A 27,639-nucleotide genomic window follows, 5' to 3' on the forward strand; every position below is an offset into this window, starting at 1 on the left:
CTGATAGCTAGCTCTTCTTCCTGTACAAATTTTTATCAGGTCTGATCACTACAACATTTTCACCATTATCTTCTCCATGAACACGACGACAGACATGTCTGCTCTGCTGGGTTTGGTCATCTTGTTAATGTTAGGAGAAAGGACTCAAGCTGGGACCAACGTTGGTAGGGATATAATATAATTTCTTTGTATCTTTGTTTTCTCTAACATTGCAGATTATTTGCATAAAATGCTTCTCATGCTGAGAAATGTCCATTCTGGGTTTGAATTCACAGTTTCTCGCTTATCATAACAGTTGTTTCTTCTGGTTTTGACATTAGTGCCATGTCATTTACATAGATTACATTTAATGGAAGATAAACAGAATATATTTTTTAAAGGGATACAGCAAGTCCATTAGCAGAGACAGAATCCAGCCTAGCTGATTAATACTGCATGACAATATCTGTGTTACCTATGCTTTCTGAATGTTGTTCTTTAAAGCTGATATCTGGGCAGATATAAATACACAAATTAATGCAGCTTTGTGTTCATAGATTGTAGATTATTAATTTTTTTTTATGCAGTGTACCCTGTTTCCCTCAAAATAAGACATAGCGTGATTGTCGGTGATGGCTGCAATATAAGCCCTACCCCCAAATAAGCCCTACCCTGAAAATAACACCTACAAGGACTTTAACTAGGGCTTATTTGGGGGGTAGGGCTTATATTGCAGCCATCACCGACAATCACGCTAGGTCTTATTTTCGGGGAAACAGTGTAAGTACCTGAATAGTAGCCAATAGCTTTGGTGTAGGAATTTGATCTGAGCATGCGTGGCACTTTGTCCGATCGGAATTCTCTACACATGATCGGAGTATGTCTGATCGGACCAGTTTGTCGGAAAATATTTCCAACAAGTTGGAAAATTAGGTCCGACGGATATTCTGATGGAATCAGTCCGATGCATACCACACGCGGTCCGATAGGACACATTCCGACGGATTCTCCGACCGTGTGTACAAGGGCTTAAAGTGATAGTAAAGGTTCATGCTTTAACCCCCCCTTCGTGACCAGGCCATTTTTTGCGATACGGCATTGCGCTACTTTACCTGACACTGTACGCAAATACAATTTATTCTCTTTTTTTCCCCCACAAATAGAGCTTTCTTTTGGTAGTATTTGACCATCTCTGCGTTTTTGTTTTTTTTTCGCTATACAAAAAAAGACCGTGAATTTCGAAAAAAAAATCAATATTTTCTACTTTCTGCCATATAACACATCCAATTATAATAAATAAAAAAAAAATCGAATTTCTTCATCAATTTAGGCCAATATGTATTCTGCTACATATTTTTGGTAAACAATCCCAATAAGCATATATTAATTGGCTTGCACAAAATTTATAACGTCTACAAACTATGGGATATTTTTATTTTTTATTTTTACTAGTAATAGCTGCAATTAGCAACTTATAGTGGGACTGCAATATTGCGGCGGACAAATCGGATATTTAACTGACACTTTTGACACCTTTTGGGCACCATTGACACTAATACAGTCATTAGTGCTAAAAAAAATGTACTGTCACTATACTAATAACAGGGCCAAAAGGGGGGTTTAATGTGTTCCTAGCAAGTGCAAGTGCTTACTCACTGTGTGGGAGGTGCTTCTATGAAAGGAAGGCATAGATCCGTGTTGCTGCTTAGCAGAAACACAGGATCAATGTCTTCCCTACTGAAGAACGGCGGCCTGCCTTGTTTACATAGGCAGATCACCATTCTGCCTGTCTACTAAACAATTGGTGGACATTGAGTCTGTGGGAACCCATCGCTGGGCTCCCGCTGTGTGTGATCACAGCTCCGTGGGTCTCCAGCGGCACGCACCCCAGACCCGGAAGTGCCAGGGCCTGTTCTAGGTACGTGATATGGTGCAGAGCGCATGCAGAAGGTTTTTTACCTTCATGTATAGAATGCATTAAGGTGAAAAAAACCTTCAGCATTTACAATCACTTTAACTTTCCAGTCAAAGCTTGGGGGCTTACTCATTACAGCCTGGAATCAGAGAAAGTGGGATGATTATAGATATGATTCTATGCCTATGAATTTGGTATAACTGAAACATGTTGGGCCTCCATTATGTACTGCTGCTCTGATCCAGTGCTTTCCTGTATTTCACATGAGCTTCTTATGTCCACCTAGCACTTCTCCTTTCCCTTGCCTCCAGGACCTCTCTGAACCATTCCTCACTTATCCAATATTCCCCCAGATCTGCTCCTCTTCTCATCCTCCAGTGCGCCCTTGTATTGTACCACTTCTTCCATTGTTCTCCCAGCCTCTATTCACTTCTGCCTTCAGTGTTCCTCCTATATCCTACCCTCTGCCTCCCCCCTCCTCAGTTTCCACCCAGTACTGGTCTCTTCTGCCTCCAGCACCATCCTGTACCATACCTCACCTCCCCCTTCAGTGTTCCCTCAGTGCTCATCCACCCTTTTGGCTCCAGCCACACCTTGTACCGTACCTCAGCTGCCCCTTTAGTAACACCCCTCTCGCACAGCACTTCTCCTCTCTTCTGCCTCCAACACCCCCCTGTACCATACCTCACATCCCCCTTCAATGTCCCCTCCAAGTACTTTTTTTTTTTTGTGCCATGAGCACCTACCTCACTTCCCCCTTCAGTGTCCTTTCCCCAGCACTTTTCTTCTCTTCTCTTCTCTTCTCCTCTCCCACTTTGTGGAAACAGTTTGGGGATGGCCCCTTCCTGTTCAAACATGACTGAGCACCAGTGCACAAAGCAGGGTCAAAAAAAGACATGGATGAGCAAGTTTGGGGTTTAGGACCTTGACTGGCCTGCACAAGAGTCATTTAAAGTTCATGTGTGTGTAAAGGCAGGTGTCCCAATACTTTTGACAAGATAATGTACATGTGCTTATTTTTATATGAGTGGAGATGAGTATGGGTAGATAGTATGGGTAGATTGTATGCGCTCATACACTTTTAACTCTCCCCCTGGCCCTGAATTCACTAGGAGTTGGTGCACATGGCCAGTGTATATTTATTTACCTAGCTAGAACAAGTATATAACAGTAGAAATGCCCTATAATGCAACAATATATAAAATGTGTGTGTAAAAAGTATATAGGTTCGATAGGATATAAAATATATAAATCCGTCTGAAACAAAATAAGTGAAATGAAAGTCACCAATGGTCAAGGTGTTATTGTGAAAGGTAATTAACTTGCAATGTAGTAATTCTAATAATGGATACAAATGTTATCAAAGTGTTGTACCAAATAATGTGTAACGGTTTCAATAAACCAAAAAACTAAAAACTGTCAAAAAAAAAACAAGTTAAAAAACATAAAATAGTAAAATATTATTATGTCAAGAATGTTATGTAAAATTCTATAGGGACAATAAAAATAATACAAATATTTGGTGCCAATACCATTATACTATATGAACAATGAAGTAATACAAATGGATAAATATAAGGCTATAGAATATTCCAATACATCCAATTCCTTATTAATCCAATGGAGTGTAGTGAATTTAACATACAGATCCATAAGTTTCCTAATTGCACAACTTTTGAACCATTCATCTGAAGTTATATTATCAGGAATTTGTTCTATAATCTTTCTTAGGTTTACTTATGCTTGAAAAGGAAGTGACAGCTTGTAAAATGTTGAGGCAATGTTCTGCAAAAAGGATTCAGCATATATGAAGTGACCCAGAGGGGCAAGTAAGCCCATTACTACATGGTCTGTGGAGCAGTTGATAAATTGTGTGATAGGATAGGCTCTAATAGCACCATGATAAAATATTGTTTGACCATATGTGATATAAAAACAAGTTTTATATTTGAGTTTTCTACACTGTAAAACTCATTTGATACCCTTCAGAAATTCTATAAGAGAAACTGTTGTCCTTCCACTCGTTATTTTGTTGGCTGCTTGCTAGATTAAGGACATTTTTGGAAAATTATTTTGGGGCTTGCAGGTAAAATGGGAGCCTAGCTTTGGATTTTTTTTTTAAATATGCCCATTCTTCCTAATGGCTTTCTCTATCAAGTGGTGCTTTGTATTGTGTTTGGTAATGAAATTAATTCCTGTTGCATCTGATTCTGACAGTTTTTAGAGTGTTCTGGCAGGTTAAAAATATCTCATAGACATCCTCAAAAACATTTTTGCAGTATTGGCCTTAAAGAAATTTCTTTTAAAGGGTTATGCTTTGCATAATATAATCTTTTGGCCAATATGCAATCTTTTCTAAGTTGTGTGTAAAGGTAAAATCAAAAATAATGCTATTGCTATATTTAGCAATCGATATACTGAATGTTGAGCACAATTCCAAATGATAATGTTATATAGCATACAATATTACCATAGTCAGGGTTATGTTTCCATTTGTTAAAGTTGAAAGGATAAATTCACTTTTGGAACATGTTACCATAGTTAGGGTGGAACATTTAACGTGTTCCAGCTCCTGCTGCCTCTTCCCCCTGATCCCCCGTGACAGTGGGTAGGGTTCTTCTCCCTGTACCGGCTGTCACTTTTTGAAAAAAGCGCAACCATGCCAGGCTCTGCCCATATAGTTTTCTGTGAATCAAATAACTACAATTTCCACCTGCCACTGCGGCAGACGGCTTGTATTTTTCAATGTGCTCCCTTGTAGTTTATTCACCTGCAGCTTTCAAACTGACAGCTTGTACACTGCACCCCCAAATCAAAGATCACAGGTGCAATGCTTTCCAGGCTCCTGCAGGAAAAAATAATACATACACATTTTTTTGCTGAACAAATATGTACAGTGGTGTGAAAAAGTGTTTGCCCCCTTCCTCATTTCCTGTTCCTTTGCATGTTTGTCACACTTAAGTGTTTCGGAACATCAAACCAATTTAAACAATAGTCAAGGACAACACAAGTAAACACAAAATGCAATTTGTAAATGAAGGTGTTTATTATTAAAGGTGAAAAAAAATCCAAACCATCATGGCCCTGTGTGAAAAAGTGATTGCCCCCTTGTTAAAACATACTATAACTGTGGTTGTCCACACCTGAGTTCAATTTCTCTAGCCACACCCAGGCCTGATTATTGCCACACCTATTCACAATCAAGGCATCACTTAAATAGGAGCTGCTTGACACAGTAAGGTCCACCAGAAGATCCTTAAAAGCTACACATCATGCCGAGACCCAAAGAAATTCAGGAACAATTGAGAAAGAAAGTAATTGAGATCTATCAGTCTGGAAAGGGTTATAAAGCCATTTCCAAAGCTTTGGGAATCCAGCGAACCACAGTGAGAGCCATTATCCACAAATGGCGAAGACATGGAACAGTGGTGAACCTTCCCAGGAGTGGCCGGCCGCCCAAAATTACCCCAAGAGCGCAGCGACGACTCATCCAAGAGGTCACAAAAGACCCCACAACAACGTCCAAGGAACTGCAGGCCTCACTTGCCTCAGTTAAGGTCAGTGTTCATGCCTCCACCATCAGGAAAAGACTGGGCAAAAATGGCCTGCATGGCAGAGTTCCAAGGAGAAAACCACTGCTGAGCAAAAAGAACATCAAAGCTCGTCTCAATTTCTCCACAACACATCTTGATGATCCCCAAGACTTTTGGGACAACATTCTGTGGACCGATGAGACAAAAGTGGAACTCTTTGGAAGGTGTGTGTCCAAGTATATCTGGCGTAGAAGGAACACTGCATTTCATAAAAAGAACATTATACCAACAGTAAAATATGGTGGTGGTAGTGTGATGGTCTGGGGCTGTTTTGCTGCTTCAGGACCTGGAAGACTTGCCGTGATAAAAGGAACTATGAATTCTGCTGTCTACCAAGAGATCCTGAAGGAGAATGTCCGACCATCTGTTCGTGTACTCAAGCTGAAACGAACTTGGGTTCTGCAGCAGGACAATGATCCTAAACAAACCAGTAAGTCTACCACCGAATGGCTGAAGAAAAACAAAATGAAGACTTTGGAGTGGCCTAGCCAAAGTCCTGACCTGAATCCTATTGAGATGTTGTGGTATGACCTTAAAAAGGCCGTTCATGCTCGAAAACCCTCTAATGTAACTGAATTAGGACAATTTTGCAAAGATGAGTGGGCCAAAATTCCTCCAGGACGCTATAAAAGCCTCATTGCACGTTATCGCAAACGCTTGGTTGCAGTTGTTGCTGCTATGGGTGGCCCAACCAGTCATTAGGTTTAGGGGGCAATCACTTTTTTACACAGGGCCATGATGGTTTGGATTTTTTTTCACCTTTAATAATAAACACCTTCATTTACAAATTGCATTTTGTGTTTACTTGTGTTGTCCTTGACTATTGTTTAAATTGGTTTGATGTTCCGAAACACTTAAGTGTGACAAACATGCAAAGGAACAGGAAATGAGGAAGGGGGCAAACACTTTTTCACACCACTGTACATGTATTATTTTTCTATAGAGCTTAACTTATGTTTTCAGCACCAAACACAATAGGTATATGTAATGGTGTGTCTCTCATTACCTGCAGGTGGCTGCTTCTGTTAAAATATATCTCAGTGTCTCCTTTACAGCCACTTGATACTGCCCTGAGTGGCTCTCTTCTGGTGCTGTGAAGCTTAATAGTGCTCACCACCCTCACAAAACTCATATTACTACATACCCACAATGCATTATGTTATGCGAATGAAGGAGGAACAGTTAAATAACAGGATCTCCTCCAACCACAGAATAGAATCAGGGCCGTCTTTAAGGCAGGGCAAAAGGGGCAGCTGCCCTGGGCCCTGTCATTGTTGTGGGGCCCAAAGCAACTGCCTCATACTTGCCAACTACCCCAGTTTAAATCCCCTTGTCCCTTGAATTTTTAGTCCTGTGCTGTGTCCCGATATCTCAGTGTGAACTGCTGGTACTAATGCTGCCCAGGTCTGCCCTATTGTTGTGTACAGATGACTTACCTGCAGAGCCAGTGTTTACATGTAAATAACCGTCATTCATAAGTAAATACCTGAGGCCAGCGGCATTGATATGTAAATAAAGGCCGCATTTATATGTATATCATGCCCCCCTGCAGTGAGGAGATGATGTGCTGTAACCTCTAGCAACCAACCAGTGAGCAGTATTACTATACAGTAATCTCTAGCAACCAATTAACAAGCAGAAATCATTTGCTGTAACCTCTAGCAACTAATCAGTGAGCCGTAATGTGTGCTATAACGTCTAGCAACCAATCAGTAAACAGTAATGATATGCTGTAACTGCTGGCAACCAATCACAATCGCTGCTTGATCTGATACAATAATTAGCAGTTAGACTTAAAATCAGTTTAATGTATGTCTGGAGATTGAAATTGCATGGGAGGGCCCCAAGAAAATTTTTGCCCAGGGTCCAATCAATATTAAAGACGGCCCTGAATAGGTTGCATTGTGGGAGTGTAGTAATTCAGGTTTTGTGAATGGAGGAGAGGGAGAATGAGGGTGTTGCAATTTTCCTCTGTACCAGCTAAAAATTCCAGGAGGACAGAAGTTTTGGGCAGTATTCAATGGCTGTGGAGAATACAACGCATAGATGATTTGTAGCAGAAGTAACTGTCTGTAGGTAATGGCATTAACACAATTACAAATAGCTAATGCCTTTAGTGCTGTATACCAAAAAAATATATAAACTAAGCTTCAACTTTAAAAGCCACCCAATGGTCCATGGTCACACTCACATAGCTATGAGCATAGTTTGCTCCCATAGCAGTCCCTTGGATTGCAAAAACTATTAATCCAGAAATGTATAATTGTGCTCCAGAGAACAATGGGTGCTTTCTAGTAAAAATGTAGCTGTAGGTTTAACATTCATTTGTTTGTTATGCTGTTAACTTAATGCTATAAGGGAAATAGATGATCACAGTGAACACACATCTAGGGAAAATCACATGTATGTGGGTTCCTATTAGGGATGAGCCGAACACCCCCCGGTTCGGTTCGCACCAGAACTTTCGAACGGATCCCAAATTCGAACGAACGTTAGAACCCCATTGAAGTCTATGGGACTCGAACGTTCGAAATTAAAAGTGCTAATTTTAACGGCTAATATGCAAGATACTGTCCTAAAAAGGGTTTGGGGACCTGGCTCCTGCCCCAGGGGACATGGGTCAATGCCTAAAATGTTTTTAAAAATGGCCGTTTTGGCGGGAGCACTGATTTTAATGACGATTAAAGTGAAAAAAAAAAGTGAAATATTCCTTTAAATATGGTGCCTGGGGGGTGTCTGTAGTATGCCTGTGAAGTGCCACGTGTTTCCCGTGTTTAGAACAGTCCCTGCACAAAATGACATTAAACGGAAATAACACCATTTAAAACTGCTTGCGGTTTTAATGTTATATCTGGTTCCTGCAATATGGTTGAAAATCATTGAGAAAAATGGCATGGGTAGCCCTCCCTGCCCATTACCAGCCTACTTGGGTCTTGTACGCATATTAAGGGGAACCCCGTACCCATATTAAAAAAAGGAAATGCGTGTGGCCCCCAGGCCCTATATACTCAGAACAGCAGTATACAGGCGGTGCAAACAAGACAGGGACTGTGTAGGTTTGTTGTGTTAAGTTGAATCTGTTTGTAATTTTCAACTGGTACATTTTTAAAGTGTAGCTCCAGTCAAAAAAACTATTTTAAAGCTTTTTGGAAAACATAGGGAAGGGTTATCACCCCTGTATAATTTGTTTTGTCGTCCATCTTTTTTCATCTCACTTGCTGTTGTCTCCTTCCGTTTGCAAGTAGGAGATGTTTGTAAATTGGATGTGTGAAAGTAGGGGCCTGCCCTATATGCTCTGCAGAAATGGCGGAACAAGGTGTTGGTTTTGCCACAACATTGTAAGCCCTCAAAGTGACTCTTGGTGGGCGCTGGAGCGCCCTGCTGTGAACGATTATATCAAGAATTGTAATTACATGCCATTGTTGAACAGTGGTAGAAAAATTGACCTTTGGTGGTTGTGGTGCTGGTGCCACAACACTATAAGTCCTCACCGTTACTCTTGGTGGGCACAGGAAGGGGCCCTCCTGTGAAATATTATATCAAGAATTGTAATGTTTGTTAAACAGGGGCAGAAAAATTTGGCCTTAGGCACTGCTGCTGGTGCCACCACACTGCAACCTCTTCCATATACTCTAGTTTTATTGCAGGAATTAGCCCTGCTGCAAAGCATTGCATCAAAAATTGTACTTAAACGCCCCTGTTAAACAGGGACAGAAAAATTGGGCCTTAGGCACTGGTGCTGGTGCCACCACACTGCAACCTCTGCCATATACTCTAGTTTTATTGCAGGAATTAGCCCTGCTGCAAAGCATTGCATCAAAAATTGTACTTAAACGCCCCTGTTAAACAGGGGCAGAAAAATTGGGCCTTAGGAACTGGTGCTGGTGCCACCACACTGCAACCTCTGCCATATACTCTAGTTTTATTGCAGGAATTAGCCCTGCTGCAAAGCATTGCATCAAAAATTGTAATTAAACGCCCCTGTTAAACAGGGGCAGAAAAATTGGGCCTTAGGCACTGGTGCTGGTGCCACCACACTGCAACCTCTCCCATATACTCTTGTTTGATTGCAGGAATTAGCCCTGCTGCAAAGCATTGCATCAAAAATTGTACTTAAACGCCCCTGTTAAACAGGGGCAGAAAAATTGGGCTTATGGCATCAACCAGAACCAGAAATGTTCTTCCAACATATCAGCGGAGGAGGAAGAGGATAGACAATCAACATAACAGGACAGTCACTCAGCATCAGCATAGGCAGTCTTGAAGGGATGTGGTATTTCAAAAAAAATTATTCGGTTACATCAGCTTCAGGTGCTTGGTAGCTGTGGGTGATCCAAGACTGATTCATCTTGATGAAGGTCAGTCGATCAACTGATTCGGTGGACAGGCGCACCCTGTGATCGGTAACAAAGCCACCAGCAGCACTGAAGGTGCGTTCCGAAAGAACGCTGGATGCAGGACAGGCCAGTAGCTCAATTGCATACTGTGCAAGCTCTGGCCAGTGATCCATCCTCAAGACCCAGTAAGCCAGAGGATTTTCGGTGGGAAAGGTGTCCAAGTCTGACCTTGCCCCTAGGTATTCCTGCACCATGTAAATCAGACGCTGGCGATGGGTGCTGGAACCGATCATACCTTGGGGCTGCGGACTAAAAAATTGTCTGAAAGCATCAGTCAGACGGCCACCTTCTCCACTGCTCCTTCTGACCGATGCCTCAGCAACACACTGTCCAGGACCAGGAGTTTGTAACCTCCCAGTCTCTGGGAACGCGTTGCACAGATCTTTCTGCAAGGCCTCCCGGAGATGTCTCATCCTCTGCTCCCTCTGCGATGGCAAGATAAGGTCGGCAACCTTACCCTTGTACCGTGGATCAAGGAAAGTGGCCAGCCAGTAATGGTCCCTCTCCTTGATCCGAAGAATACGAGGATCCTTCCGCAGGCTTTGCAGGATCAGGGAGGCCATGCAGCGTAGGTTAGCTGAGGCATTCGGTCCGGAGTCCTCTGGGTCGCTAAGGACAACATGATCCGCAGCTACCTCCTCCCAGCCACGTACAAGTCCACGTGTTTCTTGGGACTGTAAATCATCCCTACAGGAATGCTGCTGCTGCTGCTGATGCTGAGTGCCAGCCTCCACCTCCATGCTGACACAATCATCCTCCTCCTCCTCTTCCTTCTCCTCATCCTCTTCCTGTGTGATGGGTGGCACAGCAGGAACACTGTCTGGATAAAGGGGGCCTTGAGAGGCAAGGAAGTCCTCCTCTTCCTGCCTCTGTTCTGCCTCAAGTGCCCTGTCCATTATTCCACGCAGCGTATGCTCCGAGAGGTGGACAAGAGGTACAGTGTCACTGATGCATGCACTGTCACTGCTCACCATCCTTGTGGCCTCCTCAAACAGTGACAGGACAGTGCATGCATCCCTGATCATGCCCCACTGGCGTGGTGAGAAAAAACCAAGCTCCCCTGACCCTGTCCTGGTGCCGTAGTCGCACAGGTACTCATTGATGGCCCTCTGCTGCGTGTGCAGCCGCTGCAGCAAGGCCAATGTTGAGTTCCATCTGGTGGGCATGTCACATATAAGGCGGTTCTTGGGCAGGTTCAACTCCTTTTGGAGCTCAGCCAGCCGAGCACAGGCATTAAATGATCGGCGGAAATGCACACAGACTTTCCTGGCCTGCTTCAGGACATCCTGTAAGCCAGGGGACACGCCCAAGAACCTCTGCACCACCAGGTTAAGGACGTGAGCTACACAGGGCACATGGGTCATTTGTCCCTGTCGGAGGACGGGGAGGAGGTTGGTGCCATTGTCGCAAACCACCATTCCTGGCTTAAGCTGGCGTGGCGTCAACCACCTCTCGGCCTGCCCCTGCAGAGCTGACAAAACATCCGCCCCAGTGTGGCTCCTGTCCCCCAAACAAACCAGCGCAAGCACGGCATGGCATAGTTTTGCCTGCGTACTTGCGTAGCCCCTGGAACGCCTACGGAGCACCGCTGGTTCTGAGGACAGAGCACTGGAAAAGGCCATGGAGGAAGAAGAAGAGGAGGGGGTGGAGGAGAGAGGTGTGTCACAACCAATAGTAGCATTTTGGAGGCGTGGTGGCGGAACAACCTCCAACACTACTGCACCTTGTCCTGCATCCTTCCCAGCTGCCAGAAGAGTGACCCAATGGGCCGTGAAAGACAGGTAACGTCCCTGTCCATGCCTGCTGGACCATGAGTCAGCGGTAATATGCACCTTACCACTGACCGCCCTGTCCAGCGAGGCAAGGACATTGCCTTCCACATGCCGGTAGAGAGCCGGAATCGCCTTCCGTGAGAAAAAGTGGCGTTTGGGGACCTGCCACTGAGGAACCGCACATTGTACAAACTCACGGAAGGGGGCCGAGTCTACCAACTGAAAAGGCAGCAGTTGAAGTGCTAGCAATTTAGCCAAGCTAGCATTCAACCGCTGGGCATGTGGATGGCTGGGAGTGAACTTCTTCCGCCGGTCCAGCAGCTGGGGCAGGGACATTTGCCTGCTATAATCGGACGTGGGTGTACCGCTAGCAGAGTTCCCGGAAGCACTTGGCTGTGACACACCTAATTCTACACCTTCATTCCTCTCAGAGCAGGTTTCAGAGAGGACTGAAGGTCTAGTGGGGTTGGAGATGCCAGCTGATGAGGAGCAAGGAGAGGTCCGCTTTGTTCTTTGGTGTGGGTCTTTGAGGTACGCTTGCCAATGAGCTGCATGGCAGGTCAACATATGTCTGGTCAAGCATGTGGTGCCCAAGCGGCTGATATTTTGGCCACGTGAGATACGCTTGAGACATATGTTGCAAATAGCAGCGGTGCGATCTGATGCACTCGTCTCAAAAAAGGCCCACACCAAAGAACTTTTAGAATAACGCGCAGAGGCAGCGCTCTGCACAGGCGGAGCTCTGCGGTGTGATTCAGTCAGTGTGCTGCCCCTAAGCTGGCCCCGGAGGGCATCCTGCCTCGTTGGACATGTGCCTCCTCCTCCTCCCTCCTTCCAGGCACCCACGTGGAGTCAGTGCCCTCATCATCCCCTCCCTCTTCATCACTGTAGCAAACCTGGCAGTATGCTGCAGCTTGTGGAACATGACTGCCAGATTGCTGTCCTTCTTGAGCATCCCCTCTGTCTGCGCTCACGCTACTGCCTTCCTCTAGCTGAGTGTCATCATCAGAGCCCACAAAACACTGGGCATCCTCCTGGAGCATGTACCCAACACTGTGCTCAAAGAGTTCAGGAGACTCCTCAGGAGGACGTGGTGGGTCTAGGGAAGGAGTCACTGATGATGACATTGAGAGGAGGGAAGACGATGCGTTGGCAGCTGCTTTGCTACTACCCTGAGACTGGGTGAGAGAGGATGAGGAGGATGAAGAGGGCTTGGTCATTCACTCTACCAAGTCGTTGGCATGTTGCGGTTCAACATGTCCAGCTGCCGAAAAGAAGGACAAGCATGTCCCATGGCCACGTGCTGATGACAATGCACCGCGTCCACGACCAGCACTGTTGTCTCTAGACACAGAGCCTGCTTGCCCTCTTTTATCGGCTCGCGCCTGTCTGCCTCTCCTTGCTGGCCTTCCAGACATGGTAATGGCCTGAAGGGAGTTGGGTAAAACAGCAGTTGGGTAGTGTATATTGTGCTGGAGGCACACAACACCCACTAACTCCTGCAGATGCCTTTATTATAGAACACCAGAGATAAAGGGGTATATACAGATGTATACTGTGCTGTGCTGGAGGCACACACAACTTCCAATAACTCCTGCAGATGGCAAGTGGGCTCAAATAGAGAAGAGCTATGTAGGTGGATATAGCGGTATGTACTGGGTACAGAGCACGCAGACAGCACGCACTATCTCCTAACACTACTGACTGCAAGCTCTATTATTAAAGATAGATCACTAGCTATATAGGTGAGGTGAATATAGCGGTGTATACTGCGGTCAGGGCACGCAGACAATAACCAGAGAACACCAGAGATAAAGGGGTATATACAGATGTATACTGTGCTGTGCTGGAGGCACACACAACTTCCAATAACTCCTGCAGATGGCAAGTGGGCTCAAATAGAGAAGAGCTATGTAGGTGGATATAGCGGTATGTACTGGGTACAGAGCACGCAGACAGCACGCACTATCTCCTAACACTACTGACTGCAAGCTCTATTATTAAAGATAGATCACTAGCTATATAGGTGAGGTGAATATAGCGGTGTATACTGTGGTCAGGGCACGCAGACAATAACCAGAGAACACCAGAGATAAAGGGGTATATACAGATGTATACTGTGCTGTGCTGGAGGCACACACAACTTCCAATAACTCCTGCAGATGGCAAGTGGGCTCAAATAGAGAAGAGCTATGTAGGTGGATATAGCGGTATGTACTGGGTACAGAGCACGCAGACAGCACATCTCCTAACACTACTGACTGCAAGCTCTATTATTAAAGATAGATCACTAGCTATATAGGTGAGGTGAATATAGCGGTGTATACTGCGGTCAGGGCACGCAGACAATAACCACTACACAACAGCAAGATAGAAAATCGGCCGAAAACGATCGGTGTGTACTGTGTTGAAGGTACACAGAACACCCACTGCTTCAGACGCCAACACACTACACGAGGCCGCCGCGATGGCGGCCTTATATAGTGTGGGGCGTGCACTACACAGCCTGAGCTATGATTGGCCACAGGCATCCTGCCTGTGGCCAATCATGGCTCTCCTCGCTGCTGGCGCTGCGATTGGCCAAGCATGCGGGGTCACAGTGCATGCTTGGCCAATCATGAGCCAGCAATGCACTGCGCCATCGCAGTGCATTGTGGGCCGTGAGCGCCACGCGAATTTGACGCGAACGGACCAAAATGTTCGGATTTCGCCGAACGGACAAACAGCCAATGTTCGAGTCGAACATACGTTCGACTCGAACACGAAGCTCATCCCTAGTTCCTATTTAGAATTCTAAAGGACTTCCAAGAGTTGATTATAATCCTTTATGTAGGATAGTAGGGGTTTACCAGGTTCAAGAAAATCTATGTATTATAGGCCAATTGTCAGACTATCCATACACGCAATTATTGATCTACCTGGGGGTGATTTGTTGGCTTTATGGATTTTGGGAAATAGTGAAAATAATGGTTTTAGAAAAAAATCTTTGTATAAAATGTATAAAATGTAGCATTCTTTTTTGTTCATTATTCTTTCTTTGATTATCCTGAATTAAATTCCACCACCTTGTCTGCTTGTGTAATCACATGCTTATTACACTATTTGAGATACTTCAGGGATTTTTTCACCTCTACTGAGATAATCACTGAGATGATCACTGTTAGGAATCTTCCCTTGTGATCAGTCAAAACTCCAGATGTGTTGAGAAGCAGGCAATTTATTTCTGATTAGTGATGGCCGAACGGTTCGCCCGGGCGGTCGTTTCGCGGCGAATTTCGGTCGTTCGCGGCCCGCTCGTTCGCTCGCCTTTTTCCGTCGTTCGCCCCGGCGGACTTACGTGTTTAATGTGTAAAAGAACTTTGACCTATGATGACACGTCTATCATGGGGTACAGGACAGCCAATTGAGACATGACAGCACATGGACACTTTGACATTCCCCCTAACCTATAAATACACCCGATCCGGTGGCCATTTTACATTCTTTCTTCTGTCACTATAGGGAAAGGTTGCTGTGTGGAGTAGGGAGAGATAAATCGCTAGCTATTTGGTACACAAAAGTTATTTTCAGAACTGGTATAGGTGTTAGGTGTATATAGGTTTGCTGTGCTACTGATTCTTGCAGCAGCCTGAGTGTCTTTTGTCAGTTTAGAGAAAGGGAAAGGACGGTGTGAGCTACAGGGAGAGTCAGTTTAGTCATCATCATCATCATCATCATCATCATTAGCTGTTACTATCAGGTCCACAAAAGATCTATTCCAGTAACCACTAATTGTTCCAGGCTCCTCTTTTTTCCCACTTTGTATAGGGACAGGAAGGAAGCAGTGTGTCAGGCAGTGAGGGTCAGTTTAAAGACTTGCTGTTACTATTAGTTCCACAAAGGTTCTTTTCAGGACTGGTATCAGTGGTATGGTAATAGGCTTGTACACGTATAATATTCTTTCTTCCAAATATAGAAAGAATATTATACTTGACTGCTGCCCTTCTGCTGCAGTCTGCTAATCATTCACAACTCACTTGTTCCACAAAGCTCTTTATCAGGACTGGTAACTTGGTCTGTGTAGGGTGCTACAGTACATAGGGTTGAGTGAGGTACAGTCTGCTGTTCTGTAAGGACCGCTATCGGTCCACAATAGATAGGGTTGAGGTGCACCACTGCTGACCACTGCCCTATACTGCAGCAGTCCTTCATTGGTATAGGGACTGACGTACAGTCTGCTAATCACTAACACACAACCTGCTTGGTCCACAAAAGTTCTTATAAGGACTGGTAACTTGGTCTAGGGTGCTACAGTACATAGGGTTGAGTGCGGTACAGTCTGCTGTTCTGTAAGGACCGCTATCGGTCCACAATAGATAGGGTTGAGGTGCACCACTGCTGACCGCTGCCCTATACTGCAGCAGTCCTTCATTGGTATAGGGACTGACGTACAGTCTGCTAATCACTAACACACAACCTGCTTGGTCCACAAAAGTTCTTATAAGGACTGGTAACTTGGTCTAGGGTGCTACAGTACATAGGGTTGAGTGCGGTACAGTCTGCTGTTTTGTAAGGACCGCTATCGGTCCACAATAGATAGGGTTGAGGTGCACCACTGCTGACCGCTGCCCTATACTGCAGCAGTCCTTCATTGGTATAGGGACTGACGTACAGTCTGCTAATCACTAACACACAACCTGCTTGGTCCACAAAAGTTCCTATAAGGACTGGTAACTTGGTCTAGGGTGCTACAGTACATAGGGTTGAGTGCGGTACAGTCTGCTGTTCTGTAAGGACCACTATCGGTCCACAATAGATAGGGTTGAGGTGCACTACTGCTGACTGACCGCTGCCCTATACTGCAGCAGTCCTTCATTGGTATAGGGACTGACGTACACCTCTATGCTTCTATTGGCTGAGGGAACATAAATAACGTTGTCATGGCACAGGATGGCACTTTATTTACTATTCATGTTCCCGTACATTCTTAGGCTATCATATTAAGTTAAATCGAATCATCCTACTTACTATGGAGTTAATTAAGACAAAACAATACAACAAGTTAATACAATAATGTGCTCAGAAGTAAGTTTTTAAAAATCAGTCTCAGGAATATTGTTTTTCTAATAGTCACACAATAAACATTTAAAACTTTTCTAACAATCACTCTTTTAGGTTTTATTGGTGGACTTGTAGATATTTAAAAATGAATAAAGTAACCTTTAACTTGGTGAGGATAAAATTAGGTTTTTGGTCTGAAAGAAGTGTGTGTAATTTTAAGGTAGAAGAGGGCTTCTAAGTCTTAAAATGGTTATAACGCCTAAACAATTTTCACCTTAATGCATTCATTCCTTGCATTAAGGTAAAAAAATGTTTAGGCATCAGTATCGCCACCTCACCCCCCCCCCCCCCCCCTCACTTTTTACTTACCTTACCAGCACTGTGCACATCTGCAGCTCTTCACTTCTATCACTTCCTGGTCTCACAGGCAAAAGACGCAGGCTGTTGTAAGACCACAGTCTCAGGACATATATGTCATCTGCTGCTGCTCCCAATCTCTTGGAGTCCTGGACCATATTGTGCTCCCAATTAAATTGACTCCTCAGGTTACTTATTTTGCCTGTCAAATAATTGATGTGCTCCCAATTAAATTGACTCCTCAGGTTACTAATTTTGCCTGTCAAATAATTGATGTCTGCCCTGGGGTGCAAAGGCTTCACCAATTGCAACTGTTTCTCCAGCGTTGCCTTCCTCTTTATTTTGTTATGCCCCCTAATATTTTTTTTATTTTTGTTTTGACAAGTACTTGGCTATGTGTTTTACTTCAAAAAGGACAGTTTGTGAGTAGGGAGGTACATTTAAAAAATACAATGTCAAATTAACAAGGGACACCAACACCAATCAACCTTTTTTGAGGTTAAAAAATACAAGATAATAATGGTGTGGTGGTAATTTGACACAAAAAAATGACACACAGGTGTGAATGGGGAGCAGGTGTGTTAAGTTTGGTGTTATTGCTCTCAGTCTCTCATACTGGTCACTGGAGGTTCAACATGGTACCTCATGGGAAAGAACTCTTTGAGGATCTGAAAAAAGAATTGTGACGATAAATAAAGATGGCCTAGGCTACAAGAAGATTGCCAAGACTCTGAAACCAAGCTGCAACACAGTGGCTAAGACCATACAGCGGTTTAACAGGACAGGTTCCTGTCACGGTACTACTTACAGCGAACCCACAGGCGAGCAGGTGACAGGGGATCCCCCAGGGCGTGGAATCTAAGAGTCAGTCGGTGTTCCGCCAGGGACCCTCTCACGAAGGTTTGGACTTAGCTGCGTGCTGACCCCAGGTCACAACCCCCGGGTTCACCCTGCTCGCTAGGGAAGTACCAGAAGACACTGTAGACAGGGATGGATGGATGAAGCAAGGAAAGCCAGATAGTGAGCCAAGGTCAGGGCGGGCTGCAGACAACGTAATCAGAACAAGCCGGGTCGGTACACGGAAGATCAGTTCAGGAGAAGTCAGGTAAAGCAGGTTACACAGGGGAGCTTCAGAAACAAACATTGCTCAAGCAATGGTAGCTAGTTAGGAAGGGATTTAAATAGAGAAGAACATGAGGGGCTGGACAGGAAGTAGCAGGAGGAAACATATATTAGGCAACAGGTGAAGGGCGTCGACGCCCATAGCTGGAGAGTGCACAGAGCTGAACACCAGACAGTGGACAACAGATGCCAGCCGACCCACTGCAGTAAAGGTGAGACACAGATCAGCTCCGCAGCTGATCTGTGACAGTTCCACTCAGAACAGGCCTCACCATGGTCATCCAAAGGAGTTGAATGCATGTGCTCAGTGTCATATCCAGAGGCTGTCTTTGGGAAATAGACGTATGAGTGCTGCCAGCATTGCTGCAGAGGTTGAAGGGGTGGGGTGGGGGGGTCAGCCTATCAGTGCTCAGACCATATGCATCACACTGTATCAAATTGGTCTGCATGGCTAGCATCCCAGAAGGAAGCCTCTTCTAAAGATATAGCACAAGAAAGCCCACAGTTTGCTGAAGACAAGAAGACTAAGGACATGGGTTACTGTAACCATGTCCTGTGGTCTGATGAGACATAGATAAACTTATTTGGTCTAGATTGTGTCAAGTGTGTGTGCCGGCAACCAGGTGAGGAGTACAAAGACAATTGCGTCTTGCCTACAGTCAAGCACGGTAGTGGGAGTGTCATGGTCTGGGGCTGCATGAGTGCTGCTGGCACTGGGGAGCTACAGTCCATTGAAGGAACCATGAATTCCAACATCTATTCTGACATACTGAAGCAGAACATGATCCCCTCCCTTCAGAGTAGGGGTCGCAGGGCAGTATTTGAACATAATAATGACCCCAAACACACCTCCAAGCTGACCACTGCCCTGCTAAAGAAGCTGAGGGTAAAAGTGATGGACTGGCCAAGCATGTCTCCAGACCTAAAGCCTATTGAGCATTTGCGGGGCATCCTCAAATAGAAGGTGGCGGAGCGCAAGGTCTCTAACATCCACCAGCTCCATAATGTCGTCGTGGAGGAGTGGAAGAGGATTCCATTGGCAACCTGTGAAGCTCTGGTGAACTCCATGTCCAGGAAGGTTAAGGAAGAGCTGGAAAATAATGGTGGCCACACAAGATATTGACACTTTGGGCCCAATTTGGACATTTTCACTTAGGAATGTAGTCACTTTTGTTGCCAGCGGTTTAGGCATTAATTGTGTGTTGAGTTTTTACACTGTTATACAAGCTGTACACTCACTACTTTACATTGTAGCAAGCAAAGTGTAATTTCTTCAGTGTTGTTACATGAAAAGATATATTAAAATAATTACAAAAAATGTGAGGGGTGTACTCACTTTTGTGAGTTACTGTATTTTTTTATTATTATTATTATTATTTATATACAGTAAATGTGCACTTGATACTTTCTGCAAACATTATGGATGCTTATATGCTTATACTCCAAATAATAAAACACTAGTTTGTGTTTTAAGTGTGGCACGCTGCAGGGGAGCATTTTTAGATTTCTCAGAGTTGCACTTTGAGAAGAACTTTGGAGCACCACAACGTAAAATAAAAAAATGTGATGCTATTTGTGATTTTAATGCAGGTATATTTTATACAAAAACGGTTTGATAATTACACTTTTACCTTAGTCTATCCAGATCTCAATTGTTTTTTGTATTCCTTTTAATCTGAAAAAAAAAAAAAAACATAGATAAAATGCCGAGGAGGAAAAGTGGTGGTCAAAAGGCTGTTTATCTTTTTTTTTTATCTTCTCTTATGTGTATGACAGAACCCATTAAAGTAAGCTTACACTTCATATACTGTGGTGACTGCACAGCCCTATAATTCTGGATTCATCAGGGATAAATCAACAATATCAAACTACTTTACAGAAAGTGATTACTACAGAATGCAATGACTGAATAAATTGTACTTGTTGGTGTTTCACTCACTTGTTTGTGACAGACAGTGGTTACTGACCTGTAGACTTTTAATTTCTCCTCAAGCCATTTTTAATTTGTATTGCTGCCGTCAGCAAAAGAAGCAGTAAAGTGCCCAGTAATTGTGGCAAGGATCAATGATTTTCCTCTTCTGCAAGAAAACACTGCATTACATACCAACATTGTCTGTGAAATAATTTTAATTTCCTTTGCAAGTTCTCCATTTGATTAAATAAGGCCTTTAGTCAAAGGGAAGCAGCGTGTTACAAAATCTTGAATTTATAAGAAAAATCTCAATCAGGCATTCTGTTACATGTGTAATGCACAGACCTTTGTTTTTTTCCCAAGTTTTCTTCCCATCTGGGTCCCTAGGCACCAGGCACACAACACTTGAACAATTTCTCTCACAATAGCCAGGCAGTGGATGCCTTTTTAGGCTTTATTGCTTGTTAAACTTGGATGGGTGCGGGGAAGCTTTCGGATACTCCAGAATTTAGTGCACAAAGTATTTGGAGGACTCTATGTATTCGGTCTACTCTCTTGAGGAATATCCCTCCTCTTGGCAGAGAATAGAAACACAAACATGTCTGGGACTCCCAGCAGGGCAAATCCCACTTTAGCAACACTGAAGAAGTCACACAAAGGCGTTAAACAGCAGTCACTAGGATCCCACTACAAGGCCTCCACTTACTGTGTCTCTAGATACTTGGTTATACTCTTGTCCAATATTGGCTAGACACTCTACAATGAATCTCCAGGCCAGATCCTAAGTGCATCCCCTTGGCTAGGCTCAAAACTGCTTTCAGGAAAAATAGGCTTCCCAGTTCCCTTTAGGCTGGGGCCCCAATAAATTCTGTCCTATACCCCCCCCCCCCCCCAGCTCCCACTGAATTGGAATCTAGATGAGTTCTCTTAAAGCTGCAGCTAGTCTTCACAGAAGGGAAGCAGCCCTTCAGGCTGGAGTCTCCTCCTCCAGGATAAGAACCCTGCTGCTCTAGGCCTCAGACTATTTAACTGCTTCTCATCCACCTACTGGGCACTTCTCCCCAGGGATTGAACAAGACCACATAAATATTCAGGCCCAGGGTCTGCTTCTTCCAGCCCACTACATTCTAGAACCTACAAAAATGCAGGAGAAGTAGTCGAGCCTGCAGCCTGGGAAACCCATAGCAGTCAACATGAATCACACACTGCTCCAAAGTTGCCAAACAGACTAAATTTACCTGAACCTCTCTAGCAACCTATTCTAGGAGGGTACTACAAATAGATCTTGTGACATTCTATACAGGGATAAAGCTGAATTTCTGATATAATTGGTTGTCTTTTGTAACCCCAGTTTTGGTGGTGCTGTTCAGAATATAGGGTCCTTTCACTAAACTGAGTAATTATAGAAGTGCTCGTTATCTCATATTATAATTTTATCATCGACACATTTAGTTGCTATGTGATAATTCTGCCTACACATCTGCAATGCTTTTTTCATAAAATAGGTATTTATTGTAAGCTTTCACATTGGGGAGATTTCTCTTTACTTTCTGACCCTGAGATACAATAGTAAGGGGAAATGTTTGGAAAGTTAGGGGAAATTCCATCTTAGCCCCTGTACACACGGTCAGAGATTTCGACAACCAAATCCGTCGGATTTTGTCCATCGGATTTTGTCCGTCGGATCTTGTCCGAAATTGTTGCATACACACGATCGGACAAAGTTGTCGAAAAATCCGATCATTCAGAACGTGATGACGTAATTTCGTTACACTGGGACTACGTTCAGGCTAGTAGCCAATAGCTTTGATGTAGGAATTTGATCTGAGCATGCGTGGCACTTTGTCCGATCAAAATTCTCTACACATGATCGGAGTATGTCCTATCGGACCAGTTTGTTGGAAAATATTTCCAACAAGTTGGAAAATTGGGTCCGACGGATATTCCGACGGAAACAGTCCGATGCATACCACACACAGTCGGATTATCTGACAAACCGGTCCAATAGGACACATTCCGTTGGAATCTCCGACCGTGTGTACAGGGGCTAAGACATTTGTCATCAGAAGTAGTCCCCTTTATTCTTATTCTGGCAACAGCTGTATTTATTTCTCATCAAAAAGGCAACAAAAAAACCTGACAACACTTCCCCATTATATCCATATGTAGCATCACCTTACCCATCACCCTTAAAGGCAAGCATTTCAAACCTCTTCCTAAACTTAGGAAGCATTTCAAACATCTTCCTAAACTCCTAAACATATCCTGAAAAGTGACCAAAAATGCAAACTCCAGGCCTCTACTTACAGTCTATCCAGAAGAAAGGAAATTTTCCAAAACTGACACTCTGTACTTTGCAAAATGTCGAGTCACTTTTAGGTAGCACATGTACCCTCTAGATGACCCACCAGAACTTCCTGCAATGTACCCTGAAAGTAGGTTCTACTGTACCTAGCTTTCAGGGACACTATGCAGCAGCTACGTTTTCTCCCCTGGTGTTCCAGTTCTGGTAATCCATAATTCTTAGGCCTCTGACCCAGGCCTCTCCTCTGACATAGGCTCAGACCTCATTTATACATCCCCCTTTTTTGGCAGCAGCTTCCAAAAGGTCCCTCAAAAATATTTATGCCCTCCCACAGCATGCACTGCTGGCAATAATAATAATCTCATAGTGGTTATGATGATTATTGTATCTTCCCACACTAATGCCAGCCAACTCACAACAGTGGGCAGAAGTAAACAATAAAATTGAGCTTAGAGCAAACCAAACAGCAGAACTATAACAATTCATGCACAGGCCAACCGCAGCCCAGCAGTACTATATTTAGGCTAGGGATATCACTGCTTAGGACAGGGCCCCTACAGATAACTAAAAAAACATTTTTGACTACACTTTAAAAAAAAAGTGTATTTTAAAACTAAGAGCATGTACAAATGCACTTATTTTTTTTTTATAGTACCCCTTCCTTCTACTCCGTCATACCTCCATCTCTGACCCTAGCTTCCTGCAGTACCTCTATTCCTCTGCAAAAATATGATCTGGCCATGCCTGCACAGAAGATCCCCACAGATTTATATTGGGCCCTCTCCCACATGGCGTTTTGTGGTACAAGCATAAAACAGTGAAGTAAATAACAGGAGATTACATTTAAATGTATCACCTTTAATCAGTGTATATTCAGTAAGCCCAAATTAAAAAGTACTCACCTTAAAAGTTAGCTGAGTCACAATTTACAGTATATTGCACCATAGCATGAATGCTTAATCATAAGTAAAACCTTTATTGAGATGTTGTATAAGATTCATCTACTCCGTCTTCTAAGTGGTGTGTTTCCAAGTATTGCATGGAAACACACCACTTAGTAGACAGAGTATTGCATTGTTCAGAATATTCACAGGCATAGATTCATCAAATGCTAGTAAACTCAACAGTGTTCCTTCTGTAGGAATCCCTCAGCATTGCATGCTAATTAGCACTTGACTACTGAACTATAATTACATATCTTACTGCATTCCTAGATTACCATTCAATTTAGGACACTTCTGGGCACAAAATCCACAACTTGCCAGTACTGATTGTATATCCTAACATGTGTCCCAACCTACCAACCATTCCCCCACCCTGGGACGCCTGCCTGGGGAGCACTGCAAAATAGTGCAGTTTATACAGGGCCGGCCCTACCATGGATCCCGATGGGTCCATTGGTCCCAAGCTGCCTTCTGGGAGGGGCGGCTGCAGCAACAGGGGCGGACAATTGCTTTGTCCTGGAGAATGCAGGATCACTAAACTGCCGCCTGTGTTGGGGGGGCACATCGTTATTGGACAATTCCCTCCCTTTAGTGTAGTGTCAACCTTGCGTGTTGTCCTGCTGGGGAGCGGAGTAGGGTGGACAGGAGGGTAATGCGGGAAGAGGGTGCAGTTTGCTGGGTACAACCATACCCAGCACAGAATATGCTGCTGAATACAGCAAAGTAGACAGAAAGCGGCTTTGTTCCTGCGTGTAGGCGAGATTGTAGCACTACACCCGCCCCCTGCCTGCACCGTGCACTCCACTACTAGGTCCCTCAGCAAAAATAGAAATTGGCTATTAGCGCTTTCTTGAGTGATTCTAATCTTGATGCACACAACTTTCCTGCTCCTCTCTTGCCTTCTCCCTCCACCGCGCCCTTCTTCTCTTTCAGTGTCTCAATGCTCTTGTGACATCACCAGGCCCACACCCTAGCCTCCTGTTTTTTTCCCTCTCCCTGTTCTGGGCGATCTCAGAGCCCATTCCATGTCTGTGTAGTGACACCTCCTCCTGTGCCCTTTCCCTCAGACCCCCTCCTCTTCAGCCCTACTGCTAAACTGACTGCTGCTCTCTCTTCTGTCTGTGATGCTGAGGCTAGCCCTAACTTATCAACTAACAGGTAACACACTTTCAGGCTTGATATCACTGATATAGCTGTGGAGAGTGGAGACAACTGTTATTTCAAATTCTATTTTTAGTACATGCACATTCACAAGAGGTGCAAACAATGTGTCTCCGATGCAGGGCTGTCTTTTATCAGCAAGGGGTACATAGGTGTTGTGTGCACCCCCATGCCAACACCTCATTCATATCTACTGGGACATGAGGCTGCATGGACTCAGCCACTGTATTCTAATATTACATTCAGGTGCAGGATCTAATAGAAATTAATGGGACGCTGGTACAGGAATACACACAATGCCTGTGCATCCCCAAGCTGATAAAAAAGAGAGCCCTGCACAGGGCACACATGTCTGCACCACGTGTGTTTCAGTGCATGAGGGTGCCATTAAGAGTTTTTCAGGGATGGGCTCAGTCCTTCCTTCTCTGAGCTGGCTGCTCAGATGTCGGCTAATTGCCAGCTCCCGCTCTCACTCAGCTGTTTATGATCCTGCTCGTCAGTTCTGCCTGCTTAAGTCATCCAGTCCAGAAGAGCTCTGCCTTCGCCTTGGTCACATCACAAGAAAATATCTCCTGCGTTCCTGTTTAAAGACTGGCTTTGCTGACATCCCTTCTGGCTTCAGATCCTGCTTGCTGTTTCACTACTTTGATCCCTAACTTCTGGCTTGGCTGACTATCCGTTCCGGTTACTGAACTTTGGCTATGTTTTGACCACGTTTGTTCTTTTTACCTTTATTATTAAACAAGTGTGATTTAACTGTACTTCTTTCTCGGTCTGATTTCATGGTTTCTGACAGAGTTAATGGAACCCTTATGTGTTTTCTTAAAGCATCATGTTTTTCTATGCGGGTGTGGAAGCGTGTGTAATTTACATGCACTGACTCCCGCGTCCACACTGATGTGAACCTAGCCAAATTTTGGTGGTCATGATTTTTTTTTATTTTTGCCATTTCATGCTTGGATCCAGGCAGCATCATTTCTGGGGCCAGCCCTGAGTCTATAAGTAGTGATACTTCAGTTATGCAGATCTTAAATAAAGATCCAATGGTCAGGTACGAATTTACATGCAATGGTTTGTTATCTTTCTCCAACAAACTGAAAATATTGATTTTGACAGCATTTACAACCCACTTAAAAATGTAATTCACAACAATTGCCTATGGGGTTACATGTATTACTGCTTTTTCACCAACCAGTCTATTATTTTTTGTTGTAGACATTCACTCCACTACAACGGACCCTGGGTTTCCCAAAAATGCCAGCACGAATGACCCAGAAGTTAAAAAAGCAGTAAGGATAACTGTGTATGCATACAACAACATGTCCAATGATGCTTTCCTATTTAAAGATCTGGAGATAGAGAAAGCTATGATACAGGTAAGAATACTGGACTGTTATTTCAGTCAGTTATAAAACTGAATAAATATGTCATCAGAGCACAACGTCAGTATCTGGTTTTCTTCTGTAGGTTGTGAAAGGTATAAAATACCTGCTAAGAACCAAAATAGCAAGGACAGTATGTTACAAGAGCATGAAGGATGTTTTGGACGAGTGTGACTTCCAACCAACAAAACCACTGAAGCAGGTATGCTATAACCTTTAGATGGGTATAAAAATCAGAGAGGTGAAATGGTTTATTACGGTAGTGATCATATCAATTACAGTCAGAAAAAGACAAGATGTTAAACCAGTTTTCTCAGCTAGTGTTCTATGGAACCCTAGGGTTCCTCCAGAGGTTACCTATCTGTAAGGGGGCCTTCTTCCAGTACCCACCAATGTAAGGAGCATTCTTCCCATTGATCACCATTGTAAGGAGCATTCTTTTAATTGACCACCATTGTGATGCTTCATTCACTGACTATCACTTTAATGGGGCCTTCTTTCACTGAGAATAATGCCGCATTCACACGACCAGACTTTCCGGCAAACTAGGTCCGACGGTCTTCCCTAGGTCAAAGAGGTTCCTTCCCTACCACATCCAAAAATTAAAACTGAAAGTTTTGCCTAGAAATAAATACACTCTATTGCTTCATTAATGTTTGCTTCTCTATTTAGATCTTCACATGCTACTCAGAAGTGTGGAAGATTAGCTGGCAGCACGTTGAAAAAGTGTCCATCTTGAAATGTTCGGAAGATGCATCTTCTCACAGACCTCCAAACTATCTTTAGAGTTTTTTCTATCTGTCGTCATATAATATCCAAGGACAGCAATGTAATGTTTACTGTACATGTGATAACATTTCATTAATGGGTTTAAGATTAGAGTTCTCTTGGTCATGTAAACGATAATATATTTCAGCGAGAACCTTAGTCATAGCCCCATCTATTTGCTTATCTTGCTGAGCCTGGTCACCTGTGCGGGGATCTTGCATCTACATTAGGCTGTTCCTCGTAGTGAGCACTGCACCTACAAGACTTTCTCTCATCAACCTATGTTGTTCTGCCATCAGGGGAAATAAATTGAACTCCTCTAGCTCTAATTTCAAATTTGATGGGTCAACATATTAAAAATAAATAAATAAATAAAAGGTAACTTATTTCAGAAGCAATAGGAACTGCATGAAGCTGTGTAGCTGGAACTGCCTGTAGTAGAACTCTTCACAGTGGGCTTTTTCTGCTTCCATACACAGTGGCTCACGAGGGGCTGAGCCAGCTGCCAGTCCAGGCATTGAATTTTATACCCCATGTTGCTACTTTTATTCTTTTTTTATTTAAAAAATCAATGAAATTATTGTGAAATAAGAAATAATAGACTAAAGGGTAATGCTCCCCTCTTTAAATAAAGGGGTAATTAGACTGCTGTGGTTCATTGTGGTTTATTCAACATTTCCTGCCTTGTTTTGAATGTTTCAAAACCGTAATTGAAGCATTCACACCTTCACACTCAAGGATAAGAAACTCTAAAGTTAAGCATGGTATACACCCACAGCTTTTTTTTTTGTTTTGCTCAGCCAGAGGGTTGAACTGAGAACAACGGACAGATCCCTGCATCCATGCAAGCGATGTAGATGCCGGGATCTCCACGGCTGAGCTATTGTATTCCAACAGTATGGAAAAACAAAAAGAAATACACACAATGCCTGTGCATCCCCAAGCTACCTAGTGAATAAATGCGAACAAAAATATATGTGTAAATAGCTGCA

The 27,639-nt window shown here is 43.8% G+C and overlaps 1 protein-coding gene across 1 annotated transcript; it reads left to right on the forward strand.

Moving 5' to 3' along the window:
• Positions 1-27,292, forward strand: CST7 (cystatin F). The gene is made up of 4 exons (XM_077486219.1): positions 1-164; positions 25,713-25,873; positions 25,965-26,081; positions 26,552-27,292. The coding sequence occupies exons 1-4, from the start codon at positions 77-79 to the stop codon at positions 26,663-26,665; spliced, it is 480 nt and encodes a 159-aa protein (XP_077342345.1). The 5' UTR covers positions 1-76; the 3' UTR covers positions 26,666-27,292.
• The last annotated feature ends 347 nt before the right edge of the window (positions 27,293-27,639 follow it).

This window comes from Lithobates pipiens, unplaced genomic scaffold (assembly GCF_037356315.1).
Source record: "Lithobates pipiens isolate NorthernLeopardFrog02 unplaced genomic scaffold, aLitPip1_a1.2 Scaffold_18, whole genome shotgun sequence".
In the NCBI taxonomy this organism is placed as follows: Eukaryota; Metazoa; Chordata; class Amphibia; order Anura; family Ranidae; genus Lithobates; species Lithobates pipiens.

Coding starts and splice junctions, on each gene's coding strand:
- CST7 (XM_077486219.1), top strand. CDS start 77: ATGAACACGACGACAGACATGTCTGCTCTGCTGGGTTTGGTCATCTTG. Junction 165..25,712: donor TCAAGCTGGGACCAACGTTG/GTAGGGATATAA, acceptor TTTTTGTTGTAG/ACATTCACTCCACTACAACG. Junction 26,082..26,551: donor CAACAAAACCACTGAAGCAG/GTATGCTATAAC, acceptor TTCTCTATTTAG/ATCTTCACATGCTACTCAGA.